This window comes from Medicago truncatula, chromosome 4 (genome assembly GCF_003473485.1).
Source record: "Medicago truncatula cultivar Jemalong A17 chromosome 4, MtrunA17r5.0-ANR, whole genome shotgun sequence".
In the NCBI taxonomy this organism is placed as follows: Eukaryota; Viridiplantae; Streptophyta; class Magnoliopsida; order Fabales; family Fabaceae; genus Medicago; species Medicago truncatula.
The window spans coordinates 16,288,699-16,311,532 of NC_053045.1; the positions used below are offsets into that span (position 1 = coordinate 16,288,699).

General features: G+C 35.2%; 2 protein-coding genes across 2 annotated transcripts; one reads left to right on the forward strand and one right to left on the reverse strand.

The window, feature by feature from the left end:
- Positions 1–2,115: 2,115 nt before the first annotated feature.
- On the forward strand, positions 2,116–5,267 carry LOC25479420 (equilibrative nucleotide transporter 1). The gene is made up of 2 exons (XM_013588183.3): positions 2,116–2,766; positions 4,232–5,267. The coding sequence occupies exons 1-2, from the start codon at positions 2,247–2,249 to the stop codon at positions 4,957–4,959; spliced, it is 1,248 nt and encodes a 415-aa protein (XP_013443637.1). The 5' UTR covers positions 2,116–2,246; the 3' UTR covers positions 4,960–5,267.
- A 1,192-nt stretch (positions 5,268–6,459) lies between these two features.
- Positions 6,460–10,350, reverse strand: LOC25479419 (structural maintenance of chromosomes protein 1). The gene is made up of 2 exons (XM_013588182.1): positions 7,001–10,350; positions 6,460–6,736 (listed from the first exon to the last, which is right to left on the reverse strand). The coding sequence occupies exons 1-2, from the start codon at positions 10,348–10,350 to the stop codon at positions 6,460–6,462; spliced, it is 3,627 nt and encodes a 1,208-aa protein (XP_013443636.1).
- Between the last annotated feature and the right edge of the window lie 12,484 nt (positions 10,351–22,834).

Below are 22,834 nucleotides of genomic sequence, written 5' to 3' on the forward strand. Positions count from 1 at the left end.
TAATTATTTCAAAAAAACTATCAATTCGGCAACAAAACCACTCATGCCCGACAATGCAAAAGAAGTCATCGATAAGATAGTGAAAATCGTGAATATTTTTGGCATTGGGATAGCCATTCCGCCCATTTCGTCAAGATAAAGAAGACGTAGTCTATCATAACAAAAGATGTTGAAGCGGCATAGATTATTTGAGTAGAACCTAATATCTTAACCAGGGGCAAAATATTGAATGAGCGGGGGAAAATAATTCCATATTAATTCGAACCAACCCATATGCTCCCATTTCATGCAAAACTAGTAGCAGTATACAAGATGCCTAGAGATCAACCAAAGAGTAATGCTTAACACATCTACAAAAAATTGTTAAAAAACTTAAGAGTTTAAGCATAAATTAAACAAATTTGAATTGAGTAAGGACTAATACTGAGTGCATAATATTTTTGTAAGGACTAAAACAACTATTAAAATTAAGTAAGGACTAAACTTAAAATGCATATTAACATATTTAATCCAACAAAAAAAGTCAGACGTGGCATCCACGTGTGCTTCACCGTTTGCTCAATCAGCAACAATTAACAGCGAGGACCTATTTTGCTAACGGAAAAAAACGTTGGGGACCAAAAATTGAATAAAATTTAGGTAGGGACTAATGTTGGAAACGCACCTATTTATAGGGACCTAAAACATAATTAACCCAAGAATAAAATAACGTAAAATAATTTGTGTTTGATTTATTGTGTTGAATACTATGTATATAATGGGTATTTATAAGGAAAACTACTCATACCAATTTAAACGACATGAACTACAATGTCTAGCCTTGCTCAGATATTTGCATGGAGAGTGTGTGTGTTTTTCTCGTTGAGGGGTTCGCGGCACCCCTTGTTCAAATGGTAACTTTCACTTCACAACGTGATCCATTGACAAGGTCCACGATGCACACCTTCCCTTAAAACACGCTTCTTTACTCAATCACTCCTCGTCGTTAGTGGCACGATAAAGAGGGAGCATGTATTTAGTGTCTTATTGTCTAGTTCTATTGAGATTTAACTCAATTTGATGTCTTCAAGGCCCACATGCTAATTAGTAGACTCAATAAAGATTCGGTTGACCCTTGCTCGACTAAAATAACACTCGTCTAACCTTCCATCGGTTGGGAAAGTTCTCCGAACCTCTAATTCTACATCTACTAATTTTTGTTAACTAGATAATTATTTTAGGCATAAATATGTCATCATTGTATTGGAAAAACTGGAAACTAGTCGTTAGAAGCCTTTTACTTAGCCTGTAATTGGTCTAATGTTAATAATTCCTGCTGATTCATTTGCTACAACGATAACCTTGATTTTCTAAACTAACTATGATATATCTTCTCCTAATAATTCGGTTAACATTTCTTATAGATACCCTCAGTTGAGATTCAAACATAGTTACTTTTTTGACTCAAACAAAATTCAACACATTTTATTTATGATAATATTCCAAATACAATGAAGAATGCTTGTAAAAGTTTTGCGAATAACGTAATTGATAGATGCTTATGCTAGAGCGTGAGCACTACCATTTACTTGTCGTCTAGTAAACACAACTTTATAGTTGTTTTTGAAAGACAAAAAGATACTAAATTAAGAGATAATTGAACCATACTCAAATCGATCTAACTATGAATTATGAACATCATCCACTACTTTTTTACAATCCATCTCTATAATAACACAATCCAACTCCATAGACATGAGCCAATTAAAGGACTGTAGTAGGCTTGAACTTGTGGCTTTCATATATTTAAAGTATACCGTTTTACTACTAAACTAAACTCTTCAACTTAATAATAGATATTAATTGCATGTGTAAAATTGATTTATATCGACAATACATCTCTTTTAAATTCATAATAATCAAATTTCACATGTTTGTTTTATTTATTTTATGAAAAAATGATAGAACTACATTATTGGTTGGTGTGGTGTGTACGTAACTAAAAAAGAAACATTTTTTTTTTTCTAATAAAAAAGAAATATTTATAAACGAAAAAGATCGAATTGCATTGAATAAATTAATTATTTTACTTGCATTACATTACAACTAGGATTAGGTAGAGTCAAAAGTTAGTTGCAAATTGCATTATAATAAATGTCCCCTTTGATTTGAAGATATGAACAGAAAAAGAGGAAAGTAAGTTTACACGCATCAACATCATCATCATCAACAACCCAAACCCGAACGGAAAACCCGAAAAAACAACAATGGTATTCACCGATTCCGATTCAACTCTTCTTTTACCATCATCATCATCTTCAGAAACAACCAAAAAAGCACCACAAGACAAATACCATTTAGCATACATAACCTATTTCATCCTCGGTTTCGGTTATTTACTTCCATGGAATGCATTCATCACAGCCGTTGATTATTTCTCTTATCTTTACCCTGAAGCAAGCGTTGATCGCATCTTCGCCGTTGTTTACATGCTCGTTGGTCTCTTTGGTCTTACTGTGATTATTCTTTATAGGCATAAATCTCATGCTTATGTTAGGATTAACTTGGGTCTTGCTCTTTTTGTTGTTTCGTTGCTGCTTGTTCCTTTGATTGATGTTTTTTATGTTAAGGGTCGGGTCGGGTTTTACGGTGGGTTTTATGTTGCTGTTGGTGCTGTTGGACTTTCGGGTGTTGCTGATGCATTGGTGCAGGGTTCAATTGTTGGATCTGCTGGTGAGTTGCCGGAGAGGTATATGCAAGCTGTCATTGCTGGCACTGCTGCTTCTGGTATAGTATTCACACCCATAACTTTGTTACTATTTTGAGTTTATTTGTTGTCATTTATGACGCACAAACATAGTCACGGACACCAAACACGACACCTGACACCGATGATAATTTGAGGAAATGACATTATCAGTGTAATCATATCTGTCACTGTCGTGTCATACACGGATGCGTGTCTGACACCGGGACACACCTAATCTGAGGAGTGTCTGTGCTTCATAGGTTGTGAGGGATTGAATTGGGCCACAACATTGTGTACATATTAGTGTCAAATGTCAATGTTGTGTCCAGTGGTAGTGTTTGTATTTGTTCCTCATAGATCATATATGATGTGAGAATGGGAGTGTGTGTTAAAATAGTTGGAAGATAGGTGAAGTTATTTAAGGTAGTTGGAATAGTTAGTTACTAACTCTAGTTAGTGTAATTGAAGTCTATAAATAAGTCTTCACTCCTAAAATTTGTTACTATTTTGAGTTTACATTTTTTACTTTTATTTTTCACTTTCTATGTAGTGACACAGACACCTGACACTACACTGGCACTTTGAATGTAATCACATGTGTCGGTGTCGTTTCGTTGTCCGACACCCATTTTGGGTTTTTCATTTTTTTATAAAGATTATAGATGCATTGTTTGATTTGTGTGATTTGATATTAATATTTTGATATCATTATAGATTGAAGGAGTGTATAGTGTCTGACATATGTCGGTGTTGTCTGATGAATGTGATTATAGTCAATCACTGGTCAATTTTAATTCTTAAAATTATTATATGGTTGTGCATATCAATGGCAATGTTGTGCCCGGTGGTCATGTTTGTGCGGTGCTTCATAGATCATATATATGATCTGAGAATGGGAGTGTGAAGCCAATTAGGCATTCCTCTTATTAAGTTTGAAGTCATTCTCTTCTTTTGGGATATGTTATATTGATACTGTGTGTGTGATAAATGTACCTTTCCTTTCCTATAATAAAATCAGATATTTGCAACTTATATTTCTAGGAACCTGATTTTTTTATTTTTAAAATCACATTTTTTTTGTGCACCTTTGAAAACTTAAGCATTTTTGTGCTGTGGCTGCTTAGGTATGTGATGCCTTGTAGTTAGTATTACTTGGGCATCTCAGGTTTCTCTTTGCCTAGGCATTTATTTTATTGTTGTAAGGCAATTATTATGAAGAATCAAGGAGACAAAATGGAGCTTGATTCTGAGTTGAAACTTTATGTTCTATGTCTATCAAGCGACCTCGTAGTTTTGCATACCGACCAATTAGGCAGAGTTCATCTAATATCATGTTTTATTTTTTGTTTTAGATTTTTTTATGAATCTTAAGTAACTTGATTTATGTTTGAATGGAAAATAATGTGTAAGGAATTGTTGATACTCGATATATTCCTTTTTTTTATTGAAATTTGAAAAGGTAAATGGTTTTCCTCTTCACATTATGTATGTTTTTGAATTCAGGGGTACTTGTTTCTTTCCTGAGAATATTTACAAAAGCTGTTTACACACAAGATGTCTCCGGTCTGCAAAAGAGTGCAAATCTCTACTTTGCGGTATCAATTGTGATTATGTTCCTATGCATGGTTTTGTACAATGTAGCTCACAAACTTCCCATTATGAAGTACTACGATGAACTAAAGATTCAGGCAGTCGCTGTGGAAGACGACAACAGTCCTTTGACTGGATCTGTTTGGAGATCAACTGTATGGGATACCGTGGGAACAATCAAGTGGTATGGAGTTGCATTAATGCTCATTTATGTTGTGACACTCGCAATATTTCCAGGTTACATTACAGAGGATGTCCACTCTCAACTTCTTAAGGATTGGTATCCAGTTCTCCTTATTACTTGCTTTAATGTTTTTGACCTAGTCGGCAAAAGCCTTACCGCAGTATACCTTCTAGAGAATGCAAAAATTGCTATTGGTTGTTGCATAGCAAGACTGTTGTTTTTCCCTCTCTTCTTGGGATGCCTACATGGTCCAAAATTCTTCCGGACAGAGATTCCTGTCACAATACTGACTTGTCTCTTGGGGCTTACAAATGGATACCTTACCAGTGTATTGATGATTTTAGCTCCTAAAACCGTAAAGTTACAGCATGCCGAGACTGCCGGGATTGTGAGTGTGTTATTCTTAGTTTTCGGTCTGGCTTCTGGTTCTATTATTGCTTGGTTTTGGGTCATCTGACCTGGAAATCTGTATATATCTAGGGACTCCAAAACCTCTGTATTGGCTTCACTGAACCAGAAGTCATTATTGGGATTGGTTTCCTTAATTTGTTTTCCGAACACGTGAAAACTTGTAAGCTTACCTTTGAAATGTATAGGAAGGAATACCCTTCTTTTTAATTGTAGAATCACTTTTAAAGGCACCATGTTGGTCCCTCTTTATTTGTTCCATTCTTTCTTTGCTGATAAATGTCCAAACAAAATGTAAAGCCTGAGCAGGTAAATTCTGTCTGAAAGATTAAGATCTGTCTATATGTTTGCAAGAAATATTTATACTTTCCGTAAAATTATTTAACTACTCCATACAAAAGGAACCTCAAAACCCTTGTAATCAAGTAATAAGCTTCTGAACATGCTAGACCTTAACAGCACCCAAATTACAGGGAAAAAACAGCTCTAGAATTGAACCAAAAACCATTAAAAAAAAAGAGAACAATTAACATTTTCCATATAAAAAAGAAATACTCTACCTGTTAGTTGAACCAACAAATATAAAAGTTGTGTAGAATAATGACACTTTCTGATAATTATTATTGTAAAATTGCAAATCGAGCTCTGTACATCGCAAGCAACTTAACTTATATAACATATCGAATGGATGAAGGTTAGGACTCCCGATATAAAGCTCATTACCACAAGAATAATTCTTAGTGAGCCAAACTCCAAATTTTGGAGATGAAAGTTACATCACACAGTAGCTTAACACTACTCCACATTATATTGCAACACCCAAACTCCAACTAAATAATTCTTTCAAAGCAACATTATATTGCTCCACAAACATTTGACAGTAGGACTTGCTAACATATACCTATCCAGATCTCTTAGTGAGATAAAATGAGAGTTCTCAAACAGCCTCTTTTAGAGTCCTCGAAAATCCAAACTAACACTTTAACTTTCAGGTTATTTTGTAACTAACGATGTTGTCACCAGTGTATGGCAGAATATAGGAGAAATCCAAACATCTGCCATATAAACACGCCATTGCGGCATATGGCGCCGCAATGGTTTGCGTTCCTTTACAAATTTCCTATGATGGTTGTCCAAAAATCGACCATGTGATTTCCGCCATTGTGGCGCCATGAGTGCCATTAACAACACTGTTAACTAATCTATGTACATCTATAGAGGCAAAATCTATCTTTAAGGAAAAAAGTAACAAATTTAGAAATCAATTAGTGGCAACAGATAGAAAAGAAATTAAATTGAATATGAATTAGATAATACAGATACTGAGGTCCAAAACAGATACAATTTAAGAACTATTTTAATGTTTAGAAAATGGTTAGAAATACCAAGTATATATATGATGAAGGTAAAATAAAGTATAGATATAGATGAAGCAGTATGAACTCCCATCAGAAAGGAAGAACCTAAGTGAAGGATTTCTATAAATTGCAAATTGAGCTCTGTACATTACAAAGAACTTAACTAACAAAATTTATTGAATGAATGAAATTTAGGACTCCCGGTATTTAGTGAGATCAAGCGAGAGAGTTCTCGAACTGCCACTTTTAGAGTCTCTGCAAACCCCGACTAACACTTCAGCTTTGTCATAGAAGTGATTTTTCTGTGATATTTGAATTATCTGAAAACCCTTTCCATCATTGGTATCTTGATTAGCCCTCGCTCCTTCACAAGATTTTGAACGAATAAAGCTAGCAACTTTCGCAACATTCAAGTTGTCCAATGCAGCATCAACTTCATCAAGTATGAAAAATGGTGAAGGCTTATAACTGAAAAGATAAGGAAGCGGGAACCATGTTAGTAGACATTCTGTATAGGCAAGATGTGTAAGTATATTTATTACTTGGTTGAACTCTTCGAAATTTTAATAACATTTATTTTTTGTTTACATACACAAATATTTAAAAATAGGAAATAAAGTAAAAACAATGAGGACAGTTTTATAACTAAAAAGTAAAAAACAAAATACTTTCTCAAACCAAAAATGCTCATATAGAAAGATAAATTAATTTTACAAGTACAAACAACTGTACCTATGAATGGAGAATATCAACGCAAGCGCAGAAATCGTCTTTTCGCCACCAGAAAGTTGATCCATATCGAAGAATGCCTTTGTGGGAGGCATGGCAGTGTACTTGATGCCATGTTGAAATGGATCGTCTTCATTTTCCAAATATAGGTATGCTGTTCCACCAAAAAGATGTGTGTTGCTCTTTGTAAGTTGTTTGTAGATTTTATCTATGTTACCAGATATACGGTTGAAAGCACCCATGAACAAATTATATCTCTCCTGCTTAATCGCATTGAAACTATCTGTTCTTTCCTTCTCTTCTTTCATGACAGCCTCAAACTCTTCAGTTATAAGTCTTTCTTTTTCATCCAGGGCATCATACTGTTTCAATGCCTTCAAATTTGGCGCTGTACTTTCGATCTTAGACATCAACGCATCCATGTTTTTCTTGTATTCTACCTCTATTTTATCCCTGTCACAGTGTCTCCTATTTCTCAGTGTCCTACTGAGCTCATCAAAGTCAAAAACTGGACCTGTTGAGCTATCGGTATCCATAGGATCTGATATGATTGGAAGGTTAATCTGCTCCAGCTTACACTTTTCTTGTATTTCCTGCTTTTTCCCCATTAACTTCTCAATCTGTTCCTCCTTTGACTTAATCTGATGATTAAGTTTGGATAAGTTTGTTTTGGCTGCAGAAGCCCTCTTCTTCAGTTCCTGAATTTCCTTTTCACAATCCTCTGACTTGGATTTCCACTTTTCATATTCACCCTTCAACTGACTGATCTCTTTATTAGCATTCTCCGCTGCTAACTTTGCTTCGGCCTCTTTGTTCTGTAGCCCCTTTAAATCATTCTTTAAAGCACTCAGTGAAGATTCCAATTCTTGAATTCGAGAACTCATGTCCCGATTTTGCTCATACTCCAACTGATATTTTAATTTTGAAAGTTGGCTACTCAGGTTCAGTCTCTCCTCTGCTGCATTTTGAGAAGCCTTGAGTTGAGTTTCTTCATACTCGCGAATGTTTGCAACCCCAACTGACTTGCTGAAGTCTTTGTATATCTCATCGGTGATTTCATTTATACTCTTCTCAAGCTCGCGTATTTCTGCATTTCTCTTTTCAACAGCAGCTCTTAACTTGATCAGTTCTGGACTAACTCGTTCAATTTGTTTTTTGATAGTCCCCTTTTCATCGCTCAATGTTGGAAGCTTCTTTTCAATGCATTGCTTTTCAATCTCAGCATATTGAGCTTTCTTCTTGAGTTCGCTAATTTTTTCCTCTACTTCAGACACTTTAATATGATGCATATCTCTAATTGATCCTAGCTCTTCCAACTTCGATTCATACTTCTCTTTCTTCTGGGAAGATTCTTCAAATTTCTTGGCATCCCACTTTTTTGACCTTGCTTCCATTCCACCACTAGTGCCACCAGTCATTGTGCCAGATTTTGTCAGAAGAATTCCGTCCACAGTCACAACTTTTAACCTCTCACCAGTCCAGCTTAAAATTTTGGCCTCCTCAAGATCTTCACAAACAAGAGTGTTCCCAACAGCAAAGAGAATTGCCCTCTCCAAGGAAGGATCAAACTGAATCACATCAAAAACCAGTTTTGTGGTACCCCCTAACGAGCGTAATCTTTCGATTATTAGATTCACACGAATAGACTGTAAAGGAATAAATGTCTGGGGAGGAAACCGCAGCTCTTTTAAATGTCTGATGCATTCCTTCGCGGTATTTTCATCCTCAACAACAATTGCATCCATTAATTTACCCATTGCAACGGTAACGGCTAGATTATACTTCTTCTGTGTTGGTCTACAAATATCAGTCATGCGACCATGGACTCCTTGAAACAAGCGTTTTAGAGTCGCCACAGTATCAGCAAACTTAGCATCTCTCTCGTTTTCATATCTATCAGATTTTAATTCGTGTAGTTCATTTACTACATCACCAATTTTTTTCTTCAAGTTATGATATTCTCGCTTGAAATCACTTTGCTTTTCCTGCAACAGACACAGCTCTCTCTTCGTGTTTTCCAGGTCATCCTTATTCTTTGCAAAATTATCAAGCCTTTCTCGCATCTGTTTTTCCTTTGAATCCAGCTCCGACTCCCGGTTTTTTAATTGTTGAAGAGTTTCTTCCAAATTAGTTTGAGCTTCACTATCACCACGTTGCTGCCCATCAAGAAGTTCTTTTTTCTCTCTAAGATTTGCAGTTTTTATCCTAACTTCCTCTTTTATTCTACTATATTCTTCCAAGTCATTGCCATCTAACTTAATCTGACCACCAACATTTCGACCCTTTTCCTGTAGGTCATCCTTTTTCGCCTCAAGATCCCAGATACTTCTCTTTAACATTGCTATATCATTAGCATGCCTCTTTCGTTCTTCACCTTTTTTGCAGAGCTCCTTCTTCACCTTTTCAATTTTCAAATTGATACGAGATATTTTCTCCTTTAACTTGATAACATCGGGTCGAGTCTTGTCATCAAGTTTGTTGCTTATCTCAGTTATTTTCTCCTCAAGTAGCTTAATCTCTTCAACACAATTGGCTAGCTCTTTTTCCTTTTCATTGGCTTCATGTTCAAATTTTTCTACCTCTTTACCAACACCTTCACAACTTGTTTTATCAACTTCAAGTTCCTCAGTGGTTTTAGCAAAATCATTCTCTATATTGAACAACTTCCACAAGAAATGTTCCTCTTTCTTAGATTTCAATTCGTCTTGCAACCGAAGATGTTCCTCTGCCTTTTTCTTTTGTTCTTTCTTCTTCTTTTTCTCCATCAAAATAGTCTTTTTCTTCTGATAAACAAGCGCCATTTTCTCCTCTGCAGAATTTTTTTCATCTTCCAACTTGTCGTACTCTCTCTTGAATTGATCCGAGCCAGATATCTGTTCGAAGAGTAAAGTAAGTTCCTTTGGATTTTTCGATGCTATGGATTCCACATAACCCTGAAAGACCAAGAAATTCCGAGCTTTGACAAGAATGTCAAGGGATATGAGTTTAGCATTGTAGACATCCCAGGTAACCACATTGTCGTCGATAAAGTACTGACTTGCGCCTGTGGCAGTGATGGTTCTTGCAAATTGAATCTCAGATTTGTCTGCGAGTTGATAAATCAATCGAACTAAGGCAGAACGTTCGTTCTTCTGTTTCTCGCTGTCATCGTAGATAAGATCCGTTAGTTGAGAACCACGGAGGTGAAAGGTTCTAACGCCAAGAACGAAGCAGATAGCGTCCATTAGGTTTGATTTACCGGCGCCATTAGGGCCGATGATGGCTGTGAAGCCGGCGAAGGGACCGATGATTTGGGAACCTTTGTATGACTTGAAATTCTCTATCTCCAGACGGTGAATTTTCCCCAGTGACATGGTTTGATGCTGTAGTGGAAACCAAAACCCTAGGTTGGTTCAAGAAACAAGAAAGGGTTATTAGGGTTTTAACAATTGTGTTTACAATGTAAATCGATTAACGTGTTTTTTATAGGAATCGATTTTGTTTTCAGAAATCAAAATCACTTGAAGAAAATATCCAATGATTTTCGACTGAAAGATTGAAGTTTCTATTATTTATAGGTTTATGTTCCGTAGCTAATACTCCTCCGAATATTTTTTAGTCTCGTTTTTTTTTTTTGGAATGTTTTACTCCCATTTGAGGGCACCGTTTGGCCAGACTTTTTTACGGTCTAAAAGCTCCTTTAAAACAAAGTTAAAATAAAGTCCTTTAAGAAAGAAGCTAAATCTGCTTGGTTTCGTTATTTTTTTTTAGTTTTAAAGTTATTTTTAAGTTAAAAGTTGTTTGGTAAAATATTGTACAAAACTTACTTCTCGACAATTTATTTCACAAGTACCTCTCTTCAAATCACGCTGAAAACCTTTTTCTTTTATTTATTTTTTAAATATTTATATTTCAATATGTTTTTTTCTTTCATTTAATATATTTTTTTAACCGGTCAATTTAATTTTTTTTAAGGAGGGTCCATTTAATATTATTATCTATTTTGAAAGAATTTATTATCTTTTTATTGACGTTATCATTGAAGACACCAAATATTTTTATTCTCTTTCTTCAACCTCAAAAATATATACACACATATTAGCGATTAGAGTAATGCTTTATGTCTGTCTGTCTGTTATTTGCTACGCTAATGCATATAATATTTTTCGTGTTTTTTTTTTTGACGGATAACTTTTTTAGTGTTGTGTAATACATATAATTAATTTTATAAAATTTTAATTTTAATTAAAAGTACAAGTATAGATTTCTAAAAAAATTATACTTATATATATTTTTTACATTTATATTGTAACAAACTATGCATATTTTTTTCTTATAAAAAAAAACTAAACATATCTTTTTCAATGACACCAACAATGTAACAAATATAATATCATTATAATATGAATTCTTATCTTTTTGAGTGACACCAAAACTATGGTATTCTTAATTATAACAAAATTTGTTATAGAGTATAATTGAAAAAGAAAAAAACAACTATTCTCTTTATATATACACACATCATATACATATTACAGATATATTCTTCAGCTCCACAATTCTTTCACTGAGGCAGACAAATATATTATACAACACTAATTTTTTTTTTTACGCATTACCGTAACAAAAAAATAGACAGACGGACATAAAGTATTATTCTAAACTCTAATGTGTGTGTGTATATATTTGCGAGGTTGAAGAAAGAGAATAAAAATATTTGGTGTGATTCAATGACAGCGTGAATAAAAATATTAGTGAAGTTGTGATAATTAAACGATATTGAAATTAAATATATAAGTGATAAAAAGATAATATAATTCCTATAAAAAAATAATAATAAAATTAATTGGTCCCTCCTTTTCCCTAAAAAATAAAATAAAATTAAATGGACCCTCCTTCAAAAAAAAAATTAAATGGACCGGCTCAAAAAAATTAAATGGAAGAAAAAAGCATATTGAAATATAAATATTGAAAAATAAAAAAAAAGGTTCCCAGCGTGGGTTGAAGAGAGGTACTTGTGAAATAAATTGTCGAGAAATAGTTTTTTGAAATAGCATTCAACAACTTTTGCCTAAAGCTCATTCCATTCAATTTTAAGTATTCTAAAAAAAGTACTTTTTTAATAAGTAACTTAATTGATATTGTGTTTGGCCTAACTTCTCCTTAAAAACGTAGAGAAGCTGAAAAAAAGCCGGGTCAAACGGTACCTTAATACCTATTTACACTAAATATATAGCGAAAAGACGGGCACACGATTGCCTGTCTTTCCCGCTCTTTTATTGTGTTAACGTTTGAAAATTATGAAATGTGTTTTTTTTTTTTTTTTTTTTTTTTTTATGAAATTTTGATTTTGATTAAAACTAAAAATATAAATGTTTGTTGATTTAAAATTACTAGCGAAAAGACGAGCACTCACGTGTCCGTCTTTCCGCTCTTTTTATTGTGTTAAGGTGCTAACGTTTGAAAATTATGAACATTTTTATTATGAAATTTTGATTTTATTTAAAACTAAAAATATAAATGTTTGTTACTTTCAAATTATAACAAACCATTCCTCAACTTGTAAAAAAATAATAAATCATTCCTCAAAACAAAAAGTTATAACAAACAAAACTAACCATGGTTATTTATTTCAACGACAGTAACAATATAACAAAAAAAATATAATTTAAATTCTATTTTTTATGACACCAACAATATAATCTAAAGATTGTTGTTGGTCTTATTAAAGAAATTAGATTATAACAAACATTTAAGTTTTAATTAAAATCAAAATTCCATAAAAAAAAAAAATCGTACATAATTTTCAAATGTTAGTGCAATAAAAAAAACGGAAAGTAATATACCATTATGATGTACTCTATTTCAAAATAGTGTGTGATTTTGCTATAGCGCAATTTTGCAATAGCACCAACTAAACTACTTTTTTGTTTTTGTTTCTAAAAAAAAGTAGAACTTATTCCAAATCAAAGACATGGTCCTTGCTCTAAAACTTAATAGTCAAATAATTATGTTACAAACGTCAAGAATAAACAATAAACACAATACCAAGATAACATTAGGATACATGAGAGTGATTCTGAAACATAAAGAGAGACCGATAAAGAATACCTGAATTATATGTTGGCCTGTTGATCTTTCAATGTCTTTTTAAGCTCTTGTTCTATAGTTGGAGAAAAGACTTTAGCAGTGTTGGTTATTAGGGGTTTAATAATTGTGTTGTACAGTGTAAATCGATCAATGTCTTTTTATATGAATCTATTTTGTTTTTAGATTTCGGCTTTCTGAAGTTTCTATTTATAGGTTTATGTTGCATACCTAATGTACTCCGTTTTTTTCCTTCTTCTTTCAAATCTATACTATATATATATATATATATATATATATATATATATAGAAAATAGGTGGTTTTGGGAAGATTTTGGGTTGACTTTTTGTTATTCTAATTATACGATTAAACAAATTTTCTTATATAATGTTATATTGTTCGTGTTATTAAAAAAAATAAGAATTTTTATTATATTTGTTACATTATTGTTGTCATTGAAAAAAATAAATATGATTTGTTGAATTTGTTACATTTGAATGTCACATATATATATATATTTTTTTGAGAGGACATATATATACTTATAATTTTAATCTATATCAAAAAATTATATAAATTTTTTTTTTTTAATTTACACGAAAATTTCTATAAAATATCGTTCATAATCTACACGTGTTAGCGTAATAAAAAGAGCGGAGAGATGGAAACGTGAGTGCTCGTTTTTTCGCTAGTAATAATAATTTTTTTTTTTTTTACAACAATAATAACAATTGAAATATTTTATCTAAAAAAAACAATTGAAATATCTCTTTCTATCTCTCTTCAACAAACTTTTCTTTTTCATACTTTATTTTTCCTATAACAAACAATTTTTTTTCATCAAATTGTTCTTCTAATTTATAATTAATTTTTTTAACAATGTTACAATCTTAGGTAGCAAAATTTTGTTTTCAAAAAACAAACTTGAGTTTTTCGAATAGATTGGATAGATAAATTATAATAGATAACAAAAGTTTGTTTTAAAAAACAAATTGTTTAAAATAGATAACAAACTTGAATTTTTCAAATAGATTGGATAGATCAATTATTATAGATAACAAAAGTTTGTTTTAAAAAACTAATTTTTAAAAAGGTTTGTCTAAAACGTGCAATCAATCAATAGTATATGAGTCATGATTCGTTTATACCAGGTGTAAGTCATTAGACTTACACCAAATAATATCCATTGATTTAGTTTAATCTAAATGTTTAAATTTATTCGCTAGAAGTATACACTAAAAGCATCACAAAAGATCTAGGCAACTCTCGCGTTGTAATTTCTGCCTCCGTCCTCCTTTTGTTTTTCTAGAAAACTAGTTTAGAGTCCCGACGTTGCCCGGGTTAGATATTAAATAATTTTGTGTGCACGAATACACATGTAAGTATATTAAATTGAACTTATTTAAATTTACAATTATAACTTTTTTTTTGAAGAAACTAAGCGAATTATATTAAAATGCAAGCAAACAATCAACCCCTCAAGCACAAGATGTGCAAAAGGGGGTTGAAAAATGTTAATTACAACGCAAGAAGGCTACACGCAGCCAAAAACTCTACAAAAAACAGACATTACATGACAGTCTGTAAGCAAGAAAAAGGATTTTGTCTCCATGAGTGATGGTCAAAGACGAACGTGATAAAGTTTGCTTTCAATCACCAATACGTTTGAAGTTTAACCTTTTCCAAAAGAGCTTCAAGATGAACAACCTGCTTTTGAAATATTCTCCTATTGCGATCTTTCCATATAACAAATAAAACCGAAATCCAAATGATAGTAAACGCTACCGTAGACCTCTTTGAAAACCCGACTAAAGCACAAAATTGAGTAGCATGAGTATGTAAGTTACCATGTAAGGCCGCACAATATAAATGGCCGCGATACCAAGAGCCATAACCACCCATAATGATCACATTGGAAAAATAAATGGTCTCTTTCCTCCTCCTTACCACACAAGGCCGCACAATATACATTGTTAGCCTCAAGGACATTCCTTTTACGCAAATTGTCCTTTGTAGCAAGTCTATTCAGAAAAAGACGCCAAACAAAAATGTTAACCTTTAACGGAACCGCCTTAAGCCATAAAAATTGATGAAAATCTTCATTGGCGGTGTTGTCCACCGCTGTTAAACAAGAGTAAGCTGAGTGCACCGTATATCTTTGTGAAGAGTGAAGTCTCCAAACCCACTTATCCGACATGCCTACCTGCAAAACAATATTAGCCACCCTCTCCACACACTCCCCCACCAACTCTTCCTCCCACGCAAATAATCTCCTCCTCTATCTCCACGCTCCCCCATCCGTCCCCCATCCTAACACAAACATCTCCCACACCGTGGCCTCTTTAGTTTCCGACAATTCAAAAAGTCTAGGAAAAAGCTCCGCTAACGAACCATTAAACAACCAAGGATCCTCCCAAAAAAAAGTGGTACTCCCATCGCCTACCTTCCTTACAACGTTATCAACCAACCACCTAGCATCCGTTACTCCCACACCAGATCGAATTTGGTTTAGTTGACGCCACCAAATTGACCCAACACCATCACTAAACCGCACCCTCCCTCCTACCTCCCTATACTTAGCTTGCAACACCACATTCCACAAACTCTCCCTCTCCTCCAACACCCTCCACACCCATTTCCCCAACAAAGATGTATTAAATTCCCTCAACCTTTTCACCCCAACCCTCCATTCTCCTTATTCAAACAAATAGTATCCCATTTAATCCAAGAAATTTTCCTAAAATTCTCACCCCCTCCCCAAAAAAATTAATAAAAATAGATTAAAGGGTAGAAATAATACCTGAGGGAGCTTTGAAGAAAGAAAGGAAATAAACCGGAATGGACGACAGAACGGACTTAAGCAAAACCAACCGACCACCCAAAGATAAATTCTTGCACTTCCACCCTGATAACCGCCTACGTATCCTATCAATCAACGAATACCAAAACGGTATCTTCCGAGGGTCTCCACCAATGGGCAGCCCTAAATAGAGAAAAGGGAGCCGACCATGTTTACAATGCATAACCACAGCCGCCTCATGAAGCCAAGACTCATTAACATTCACACCAAATAACATGCTTTTGTGGAAATTCATTTTTAACCCTGATACGGCTTCAAATAACAACAAGACTGCTTTCATGGCCCGAACATTAGCCCATGATTTAACACCGATCACTAAAGTGTCATCAGCAAACTGAAGATGGGACACCAACACAGGCTCCTGCGCCCCAACACTATATGGCACAAACAAACCATTTGAAACCACCGCAGACATCATCACATGAAAACCTTCAGCAGCTAACAGAAACAAAAACGGAGAAAGAGGATCCCCTTGACGAAGGCCTCTCTCAAGCTTAAACTCATCAGTAGGACATCCATTGACTAACACTGAAGTCATGGCCGTTGTGACACACTCCATAATCCAAGATCGCCATAAACGTGGAAAATTCATTTTAACCATCACCTCCTCTAAGTAACCCCAATCAACTGAATCATAAGCTGAATCATAAGCTTTCTCAAAATCCACCTTAAACATAAGTAAATCTTTTTTTTTTTTACACTTTGCATCATCAACTAATTCATTTGCTATTAAAATCCCATCCAGAATTTGTCTACCCTTGATAAAAGCAGATTGAGAACCAGATACAACATTTCCCACCATCATTCTCAATCGATTGGCCAACACTTTGGAAAGAATTTTATAAACACTACTAACCAAAGATATCGGACGAAAATCAGCCACCCGTTGAGGACTTTCAACCTTAGGGATCAAAGCTATAAAAGTGGAATTAGGGCCTTTAGTAAGCTTACCATTATGATAAAATTCAGCAAAAAAATTCAGCAAATCAACCTTCAAGACATCCCAAAAATCTTTGAAAAAACCCAGATTAATACCATCTGGACCGGGACACTTAAAGCTATCACAGTCCCACACAACTGCTTTAATTTCCTCCATCATAAAAGGTTTAATAAGATCAGCCCCATCAGTTGCTGACACAAATTTGAACACCAAACCACCAATGTCTGGTCTCTCCTACCAATTTCTCTTGAAGTGATTATTAAAATGATGGAATACAGTTTGACGCACAGGTTCCACACCCTCAATATTAACCCAATCAACCACCAAGGAGATAATAGCATTTGACCTCTTTCTAGAAGACATAAGACCATGAAAAAATTTAGAATTAGTGTCACATTCCTTCAACCAGTTTACCCTTGACTTCTGCCACTGCATGCTATTTTGAAGTTTCGATAAAGTCATAATATCAACCGAGAGCGTGTTTCTTCCACTTCCGAAGCACCCAAGGAATGGTTCTCCCCAAGAGCATCTAATGCAGCCATGCGCTCCTTAGCACTATGAATTTTACTATCAATGTTAAGAGTATGATTCAAGTGCCAACTCCGCAAATTTTCCTTTAATTTTTTCAATTTTTCTTTTAGAATATACCCACTCCATCCTTGTACCTGAGTCGATTGCCATATATACTTAACAAAATCTGCATAGCCTGGAATATCCGCCCAACACTTTAGCATTCGAAGAGGTTTAGGCCCCCAATTTTCCTCATCAATGGTTAATAGAATATGACAATGATCTGACAAACTTCTTGGAAGAGCCACTTGAATGCAATTAGGAAACAACGTCACCCAAGATTCTGATAATAAAAAACGATCAAGACGGCTCATGGATACACCATCTCCTCGATACCACGTAAAGTTACGGCCACACAACGGTAAATCAATGAGAAAATTACCATCAATGAACTGATTAAAAGGAACATATTCTGCAGATAAGGAATTGTCTACTCGACCTCTTCGTTCTTCACTAGACCGAACGACATTAAAATCACCAAGAACACACCACACAGCTTCCCCATGTAACTGAATCAAATTAGTCAAAGCACCCCACAAAACCTGGCGACCACTACTATCGCAAGGAGCATAAATATTTGCCAAACAAAACACTTCATTACTTTTTATGAACTTCCCTTTCACAATAAAACAATTAGCAATATTTACTGATAACCAGACATCCACCACACTAGGATCCCACACAGTGATAATACCTCCAGAGGCACCAACAGAAGGTTTATAAGAAAAGGCCAACGGATCATCCCCCCACAACGATCGACACAAGAACTCATCAACCACCTCCAACTTCGATTATTGAATACACAACATCATCGGCTTCCTTTCTAACACCAATTTCCGAACATCCCTCCTCTTCTCTGCTGCCCCTAACCCTCTAATATTAATAGATAAAATCTTCATTGCTAACCCCACTCCCCACAACCTTCCACTCGGCTCCCAACCACCCTAAACCACCCTCACCTTCCGCATCTCCTTCTCCCTCACCAACCCACCACCTGCTGGCCCTCTAGAAAGAACCTGAAAACTATTGTTACACGGAACACCAATAGACTCTCCCACATCTATAACATCATCTTCTACCACCTTAGCATTCCCATGAAGGACATTCCAATTCTCCCAATCTTTAGAATTAGCTGAAGAACCTGAACCCGCTGACAAAGAAACCCCATTTTTCTTGCAAGAAGAAATGTTTGAGGACGTTTTAGAAGACTTACCCTTAACTGATTTTTTTTGTAGCAATTTTGGACCTTTTCAAAGACCGAATCAAAGCTAACCTGTCAGCTTCTGATAATCTTGCAATTTTTTCAAACCAACCAACGATGGTACCACCTTAAACTTTTTTATTTTGCAATTTTTCTTTGTCCCTTTGCTCAATCCGTCCACCCCCTACACATTTAAAGACGCGGTCGAAGTTTTTGTTGACGAAGAACCCGAGTCATCTTTAACCTCATTAATCACCACCTTACCTTGAGATTGCTGAGCTAATTCGACTTCACCCTCCTCCTTAACCACAATAGAATGTTGAACCCAATCCTTTTGTAATTGTTGCACAATAGCATCAACCAACGGCTCCTCATCGTCCATACACGCATGAGTTGAACACTGTGAATTATTATCTTCTTCATATTCCACTAAACATGCATCTTCAGCAAAACCAAACTCCAAGTCCTCAATAAAACAAATAGGATACTCCCTCCCATCAATCATAAAATGGACAACAAAATTTAATTCTTTCAATTCACTTGTAGCAATCAAGAAACGTGCAAAATCCATTTTATCTTTATTCACAGTAACATCATCTATTTTTAAAAGCCTACCTCGAATAGAGGCCAATTCCAAGAAAAATATATCATTCCAAGAATGCAATGGCACCCCATAACACCTGACCCATGCACCCCTCTCATAAGGTACACTACTATCCTTCGTCCACGGTCGAAAGTCACAAAGAAAATTACCAACAAAGTCCGTTGCCGATTTAAATAATTCCATAACATCTCCTTCTACGCATGGATGTAACAAAACATTATCCCCACCCAATGCTATTAACTTAAAGATATCGAAACCAGCATCTACAAAAGCTTGTTTAATAGCAGAAATACACGTACCATCCTTTATTTTGGCTAGGATACTCTTATGCGCCCATTCAACATCTTCATGGAACGGTAAAAACTCACGCAACGCTTCTGGTGTCACGTTGCCACACACGGATTCCGTTCCCTCCCCAACAACAGATTTTGGCCTTCCCTCCTCTTTCAACTCGACATCTTTCATCTTGGTGCCTTCCTCCTTCCCCATCTTTGCTCCCTTAAAACCGCCACATTCCACTTTCCCCACCGTAAATACCTTCTCCCTCTCCCTCTCCAACTCACTACGAATGGCAGCCACCTTCACCTTTTCTAAAACCAACTTCCGACTGTCCCCTCTCTCATCCACTTTCCCTTCCATCTCCCTCAAATTTTTTCCTTCCTTATTACCCCTATTATTTTCTCCCTCAACCCTCTTACCACCATTCCTCTCCTCTCCACCAGCAGTACTACCTCTATTCTCCTCAATAAATCTATCAAACTTTGCCACATTTGCAAACAACCTAATGTCCCAAAACACTACATTATTGAGAGCTTTTTTCAATTTTTCTACATCACGAACCTTCGAAAATTTAGCAAAACCAAAGCGTTGTCCACGCACATTACGAAACCAAGATAAATAAACATCTGAAAGGATTCCACACACCTCCAAGCCTTTCTTCAAATCAACAAACAACAGACGCTCAGGGAAATTGGTAAAATAAAACACTGCTGATACCTGAATAGCGGTGCTGTTATTGCCGGTTTTAATCTCCCCAAAGCGCAGCTGACGAATTACACCACTGTTGTTTCGAAAATTGTCATTATTTGCCCTGTTAACCTGGTCTGCACCAACATCAGAGCTCATACCCTTCCAATGCCGAGCCACAACTTCTCTAGAGCATGAAAAAGGACGTCCATAACGATAGGTTAACGATCTTCCACGGTGTGTTTCATGAAAAACCCTAACCCTAGCTGGAGCACCACGCAGACTGTCTCTGCTACCATCCCTAACACGATTCTGATTTCTTCCATAGAAATATCACCCGTCGTCTCGAAGAATAATCCACCACTCCTTGTCTGTTGCCCTGCCGCTGTCCGTTCCGTCCGTCGAATGCCGGTCCCAATGCTTTCCTTCTCCTATTTCTCACCCAGGTCCATTCCCCTTGATCCCACCCCGTTTCTGCCTCCCTGGCATATGGCCCATCCCCCCCATTCAAACGCACCACCAACAAAGGAAAACGGCGTGGTGGTGGCCTGAAACCCGCTGGTCGAGCGCTCTCTCTCCTATTCTTTCTCGCAGACATTTTTAGTTGTAATGTAAATTTAAACAATTTACAATTATAATAATATCTTAAAAATAAATATAAATGGTGAGATGAATGTCCAATGCAAGAATAAAAGTGTAACAAAATCAATAATGAATTAGTCCAAGTGGTAAGAGTTTTGGGTCCCTTTAAACACGTGGTCGTGGTTTGTTTTGTGGCTCATGCATATCAGAAAAAAAAAATCAATTGAAGGGAAGAATCCACCTTGACCCACCAATTTTTGACGGAGATTAGTCATCTCTAACGTTAGTAGAATTTGTGAACCTATATCATGGTTACCCAAAAGAATTGTATAACGAATAAATAGACAAAAGACATATAAATTAACTCCTAAACAAAAATAACACGGCTTCACAATTGTTATAGTTCTATAAAATATTCTATATTCATAGGAAGTTGGTTTAAATTGATGATTGTTATTAGAAATTAAGATACTTTTTATCTCATATTATATTACATCGGTCAACGTAGATTGATATTTTTGATTTTATTTTTTATAATAACATAGATTGATATTTTGCATCATTGCCGCTTCATACAATGCATTGAATTTTGATTCCCTAAAATATTGTAACACCTTAAACTCTAAAAGCGATAAATCACACTAATGATACGAGCATATGAAGAATCTAGATGCTATTTCGCCAATAAATCATCAAGGATGCATAAATAGCAATTTTCTCAAAACTTGGCAGCAAAATAAAAATAACATCTCAATTGTGTTTAGTAAAAAATCTCTAAGTAATCATGTCTCACAATCACACTACAACAAATAGTCCTGAGACTCCAAACAGAAAGACATCCTAATTAGAGCCGACACACTAGACTCTGAAAAAGCAGCAAACGAGGAAGCTCCGAGTTTTCCTCAAGAAACCCAGCAATGCAAAGCAACTACTCCTGCACACTGTCTACCCATCCATACGAATAAGGTAGGCGGTCAACCAAACGACCTCTCGGGGTTAGTTCATAATTCACAATTAAAGCATAATCAAATATTACCATTCAAAGATTTCATGCATAATGTAACGCTCCTATTTCTATTAAAGCAATTAAACATGCGAATAATACATTTATTCAAGAAATAGAGGCTACGCCACATTCAAAATTCAAAAATCAATAAACATGTATATAAACCTCAACGGTTGCAGCGGAATATAAACCAGAGTAATCCAAATATATACATGTCATGAATCAATAAATCACATCACATAGATGCATCTCAAAAATCCCAAACAAAACGGGTAATCTCCAACAAAACAAAATCCAAAAATAACCTAATCTAGACCGACACAACAAACCTAGATCAGAGCCGACTCAACACCGATACCGGAGAAAGCTCCCGATATCACCAAGCACTACTCCTGCACAACGTCTACCCATCCATACAGACAGATAGGCGGTTAAAACCACGGGGGGTAAGTATTACATTATCAAAATCCAAATAGCAGTTATCATGAATAATCAATTAACAACATGCATTTGATCAATAATAATCACACATTAATACTTACATCACACCCCGATATTTCGCATCAATATTCATCAATCATATGAACAATTATCAATTCACAAATATTCGTTCACAATCACCAATCACATTTATCATGAATAATCATTAATTACATTTCATGAACAATCACATATATCAAATAAGACTCATGTCATGATATGCACTTATTGACACATAAATGCATGTGGTACCAAATCTCCAAAAGGTCGTCACCTCCGATGGAACAACTCAACATCGTATGTAAGGGTTCACCCCGCCTTACATAATCTCCGAAGTAAAAGAGCTCAACCCTTTTACAATTACACGACTATGATGAATGGACATGTAACAAGACTCGATAATGCGACAACAATCATAATTTTCTCCACAATATATAGGACAACACCCAATTATATTGTTCATCTCCACATCATTTGCATTATCAAGAAAACATGCCCATACACAATTAAAATCATAGTATTCATCATCACACATCAACATGTTTATCAATAATCAACAAT

What these genes read in the sequence shown, in the direction of transcription:
- LOC25479420 (XM_013588183.3), top strand. Translation starts at nt 2,247, where the DNA reads ATGGTATTCACCGATTCCGATTCAACTCTTCTTTTACCATCATCATCA. An exon ending in TGCTGGCACTGCTGCTTCTG is followed by an intron (nt 2,767 to 4,231) that starts GTATAGTATTCA and finishes TTTTGAATTCAG; the next exon opens with GGGTACTTGTTTCTTTCCTG.
- LOC25479419 (XM_013588182.1), bottom strand. Translation starts at nt 10,350, where the DNA reads ATGTCACTGGGGAAAATTCACCGTCTGGAGATAGAGAATTTCAAGTCA. An exon ending in TTGATATTCTCCATTCATAG is followed by an intron (nt 6,737 to 7,000) that starts GTACAGTTGTTT and finishes TTATCTTTTCAG; the next exon opens with TTATAAGCCTTCACCATTTT.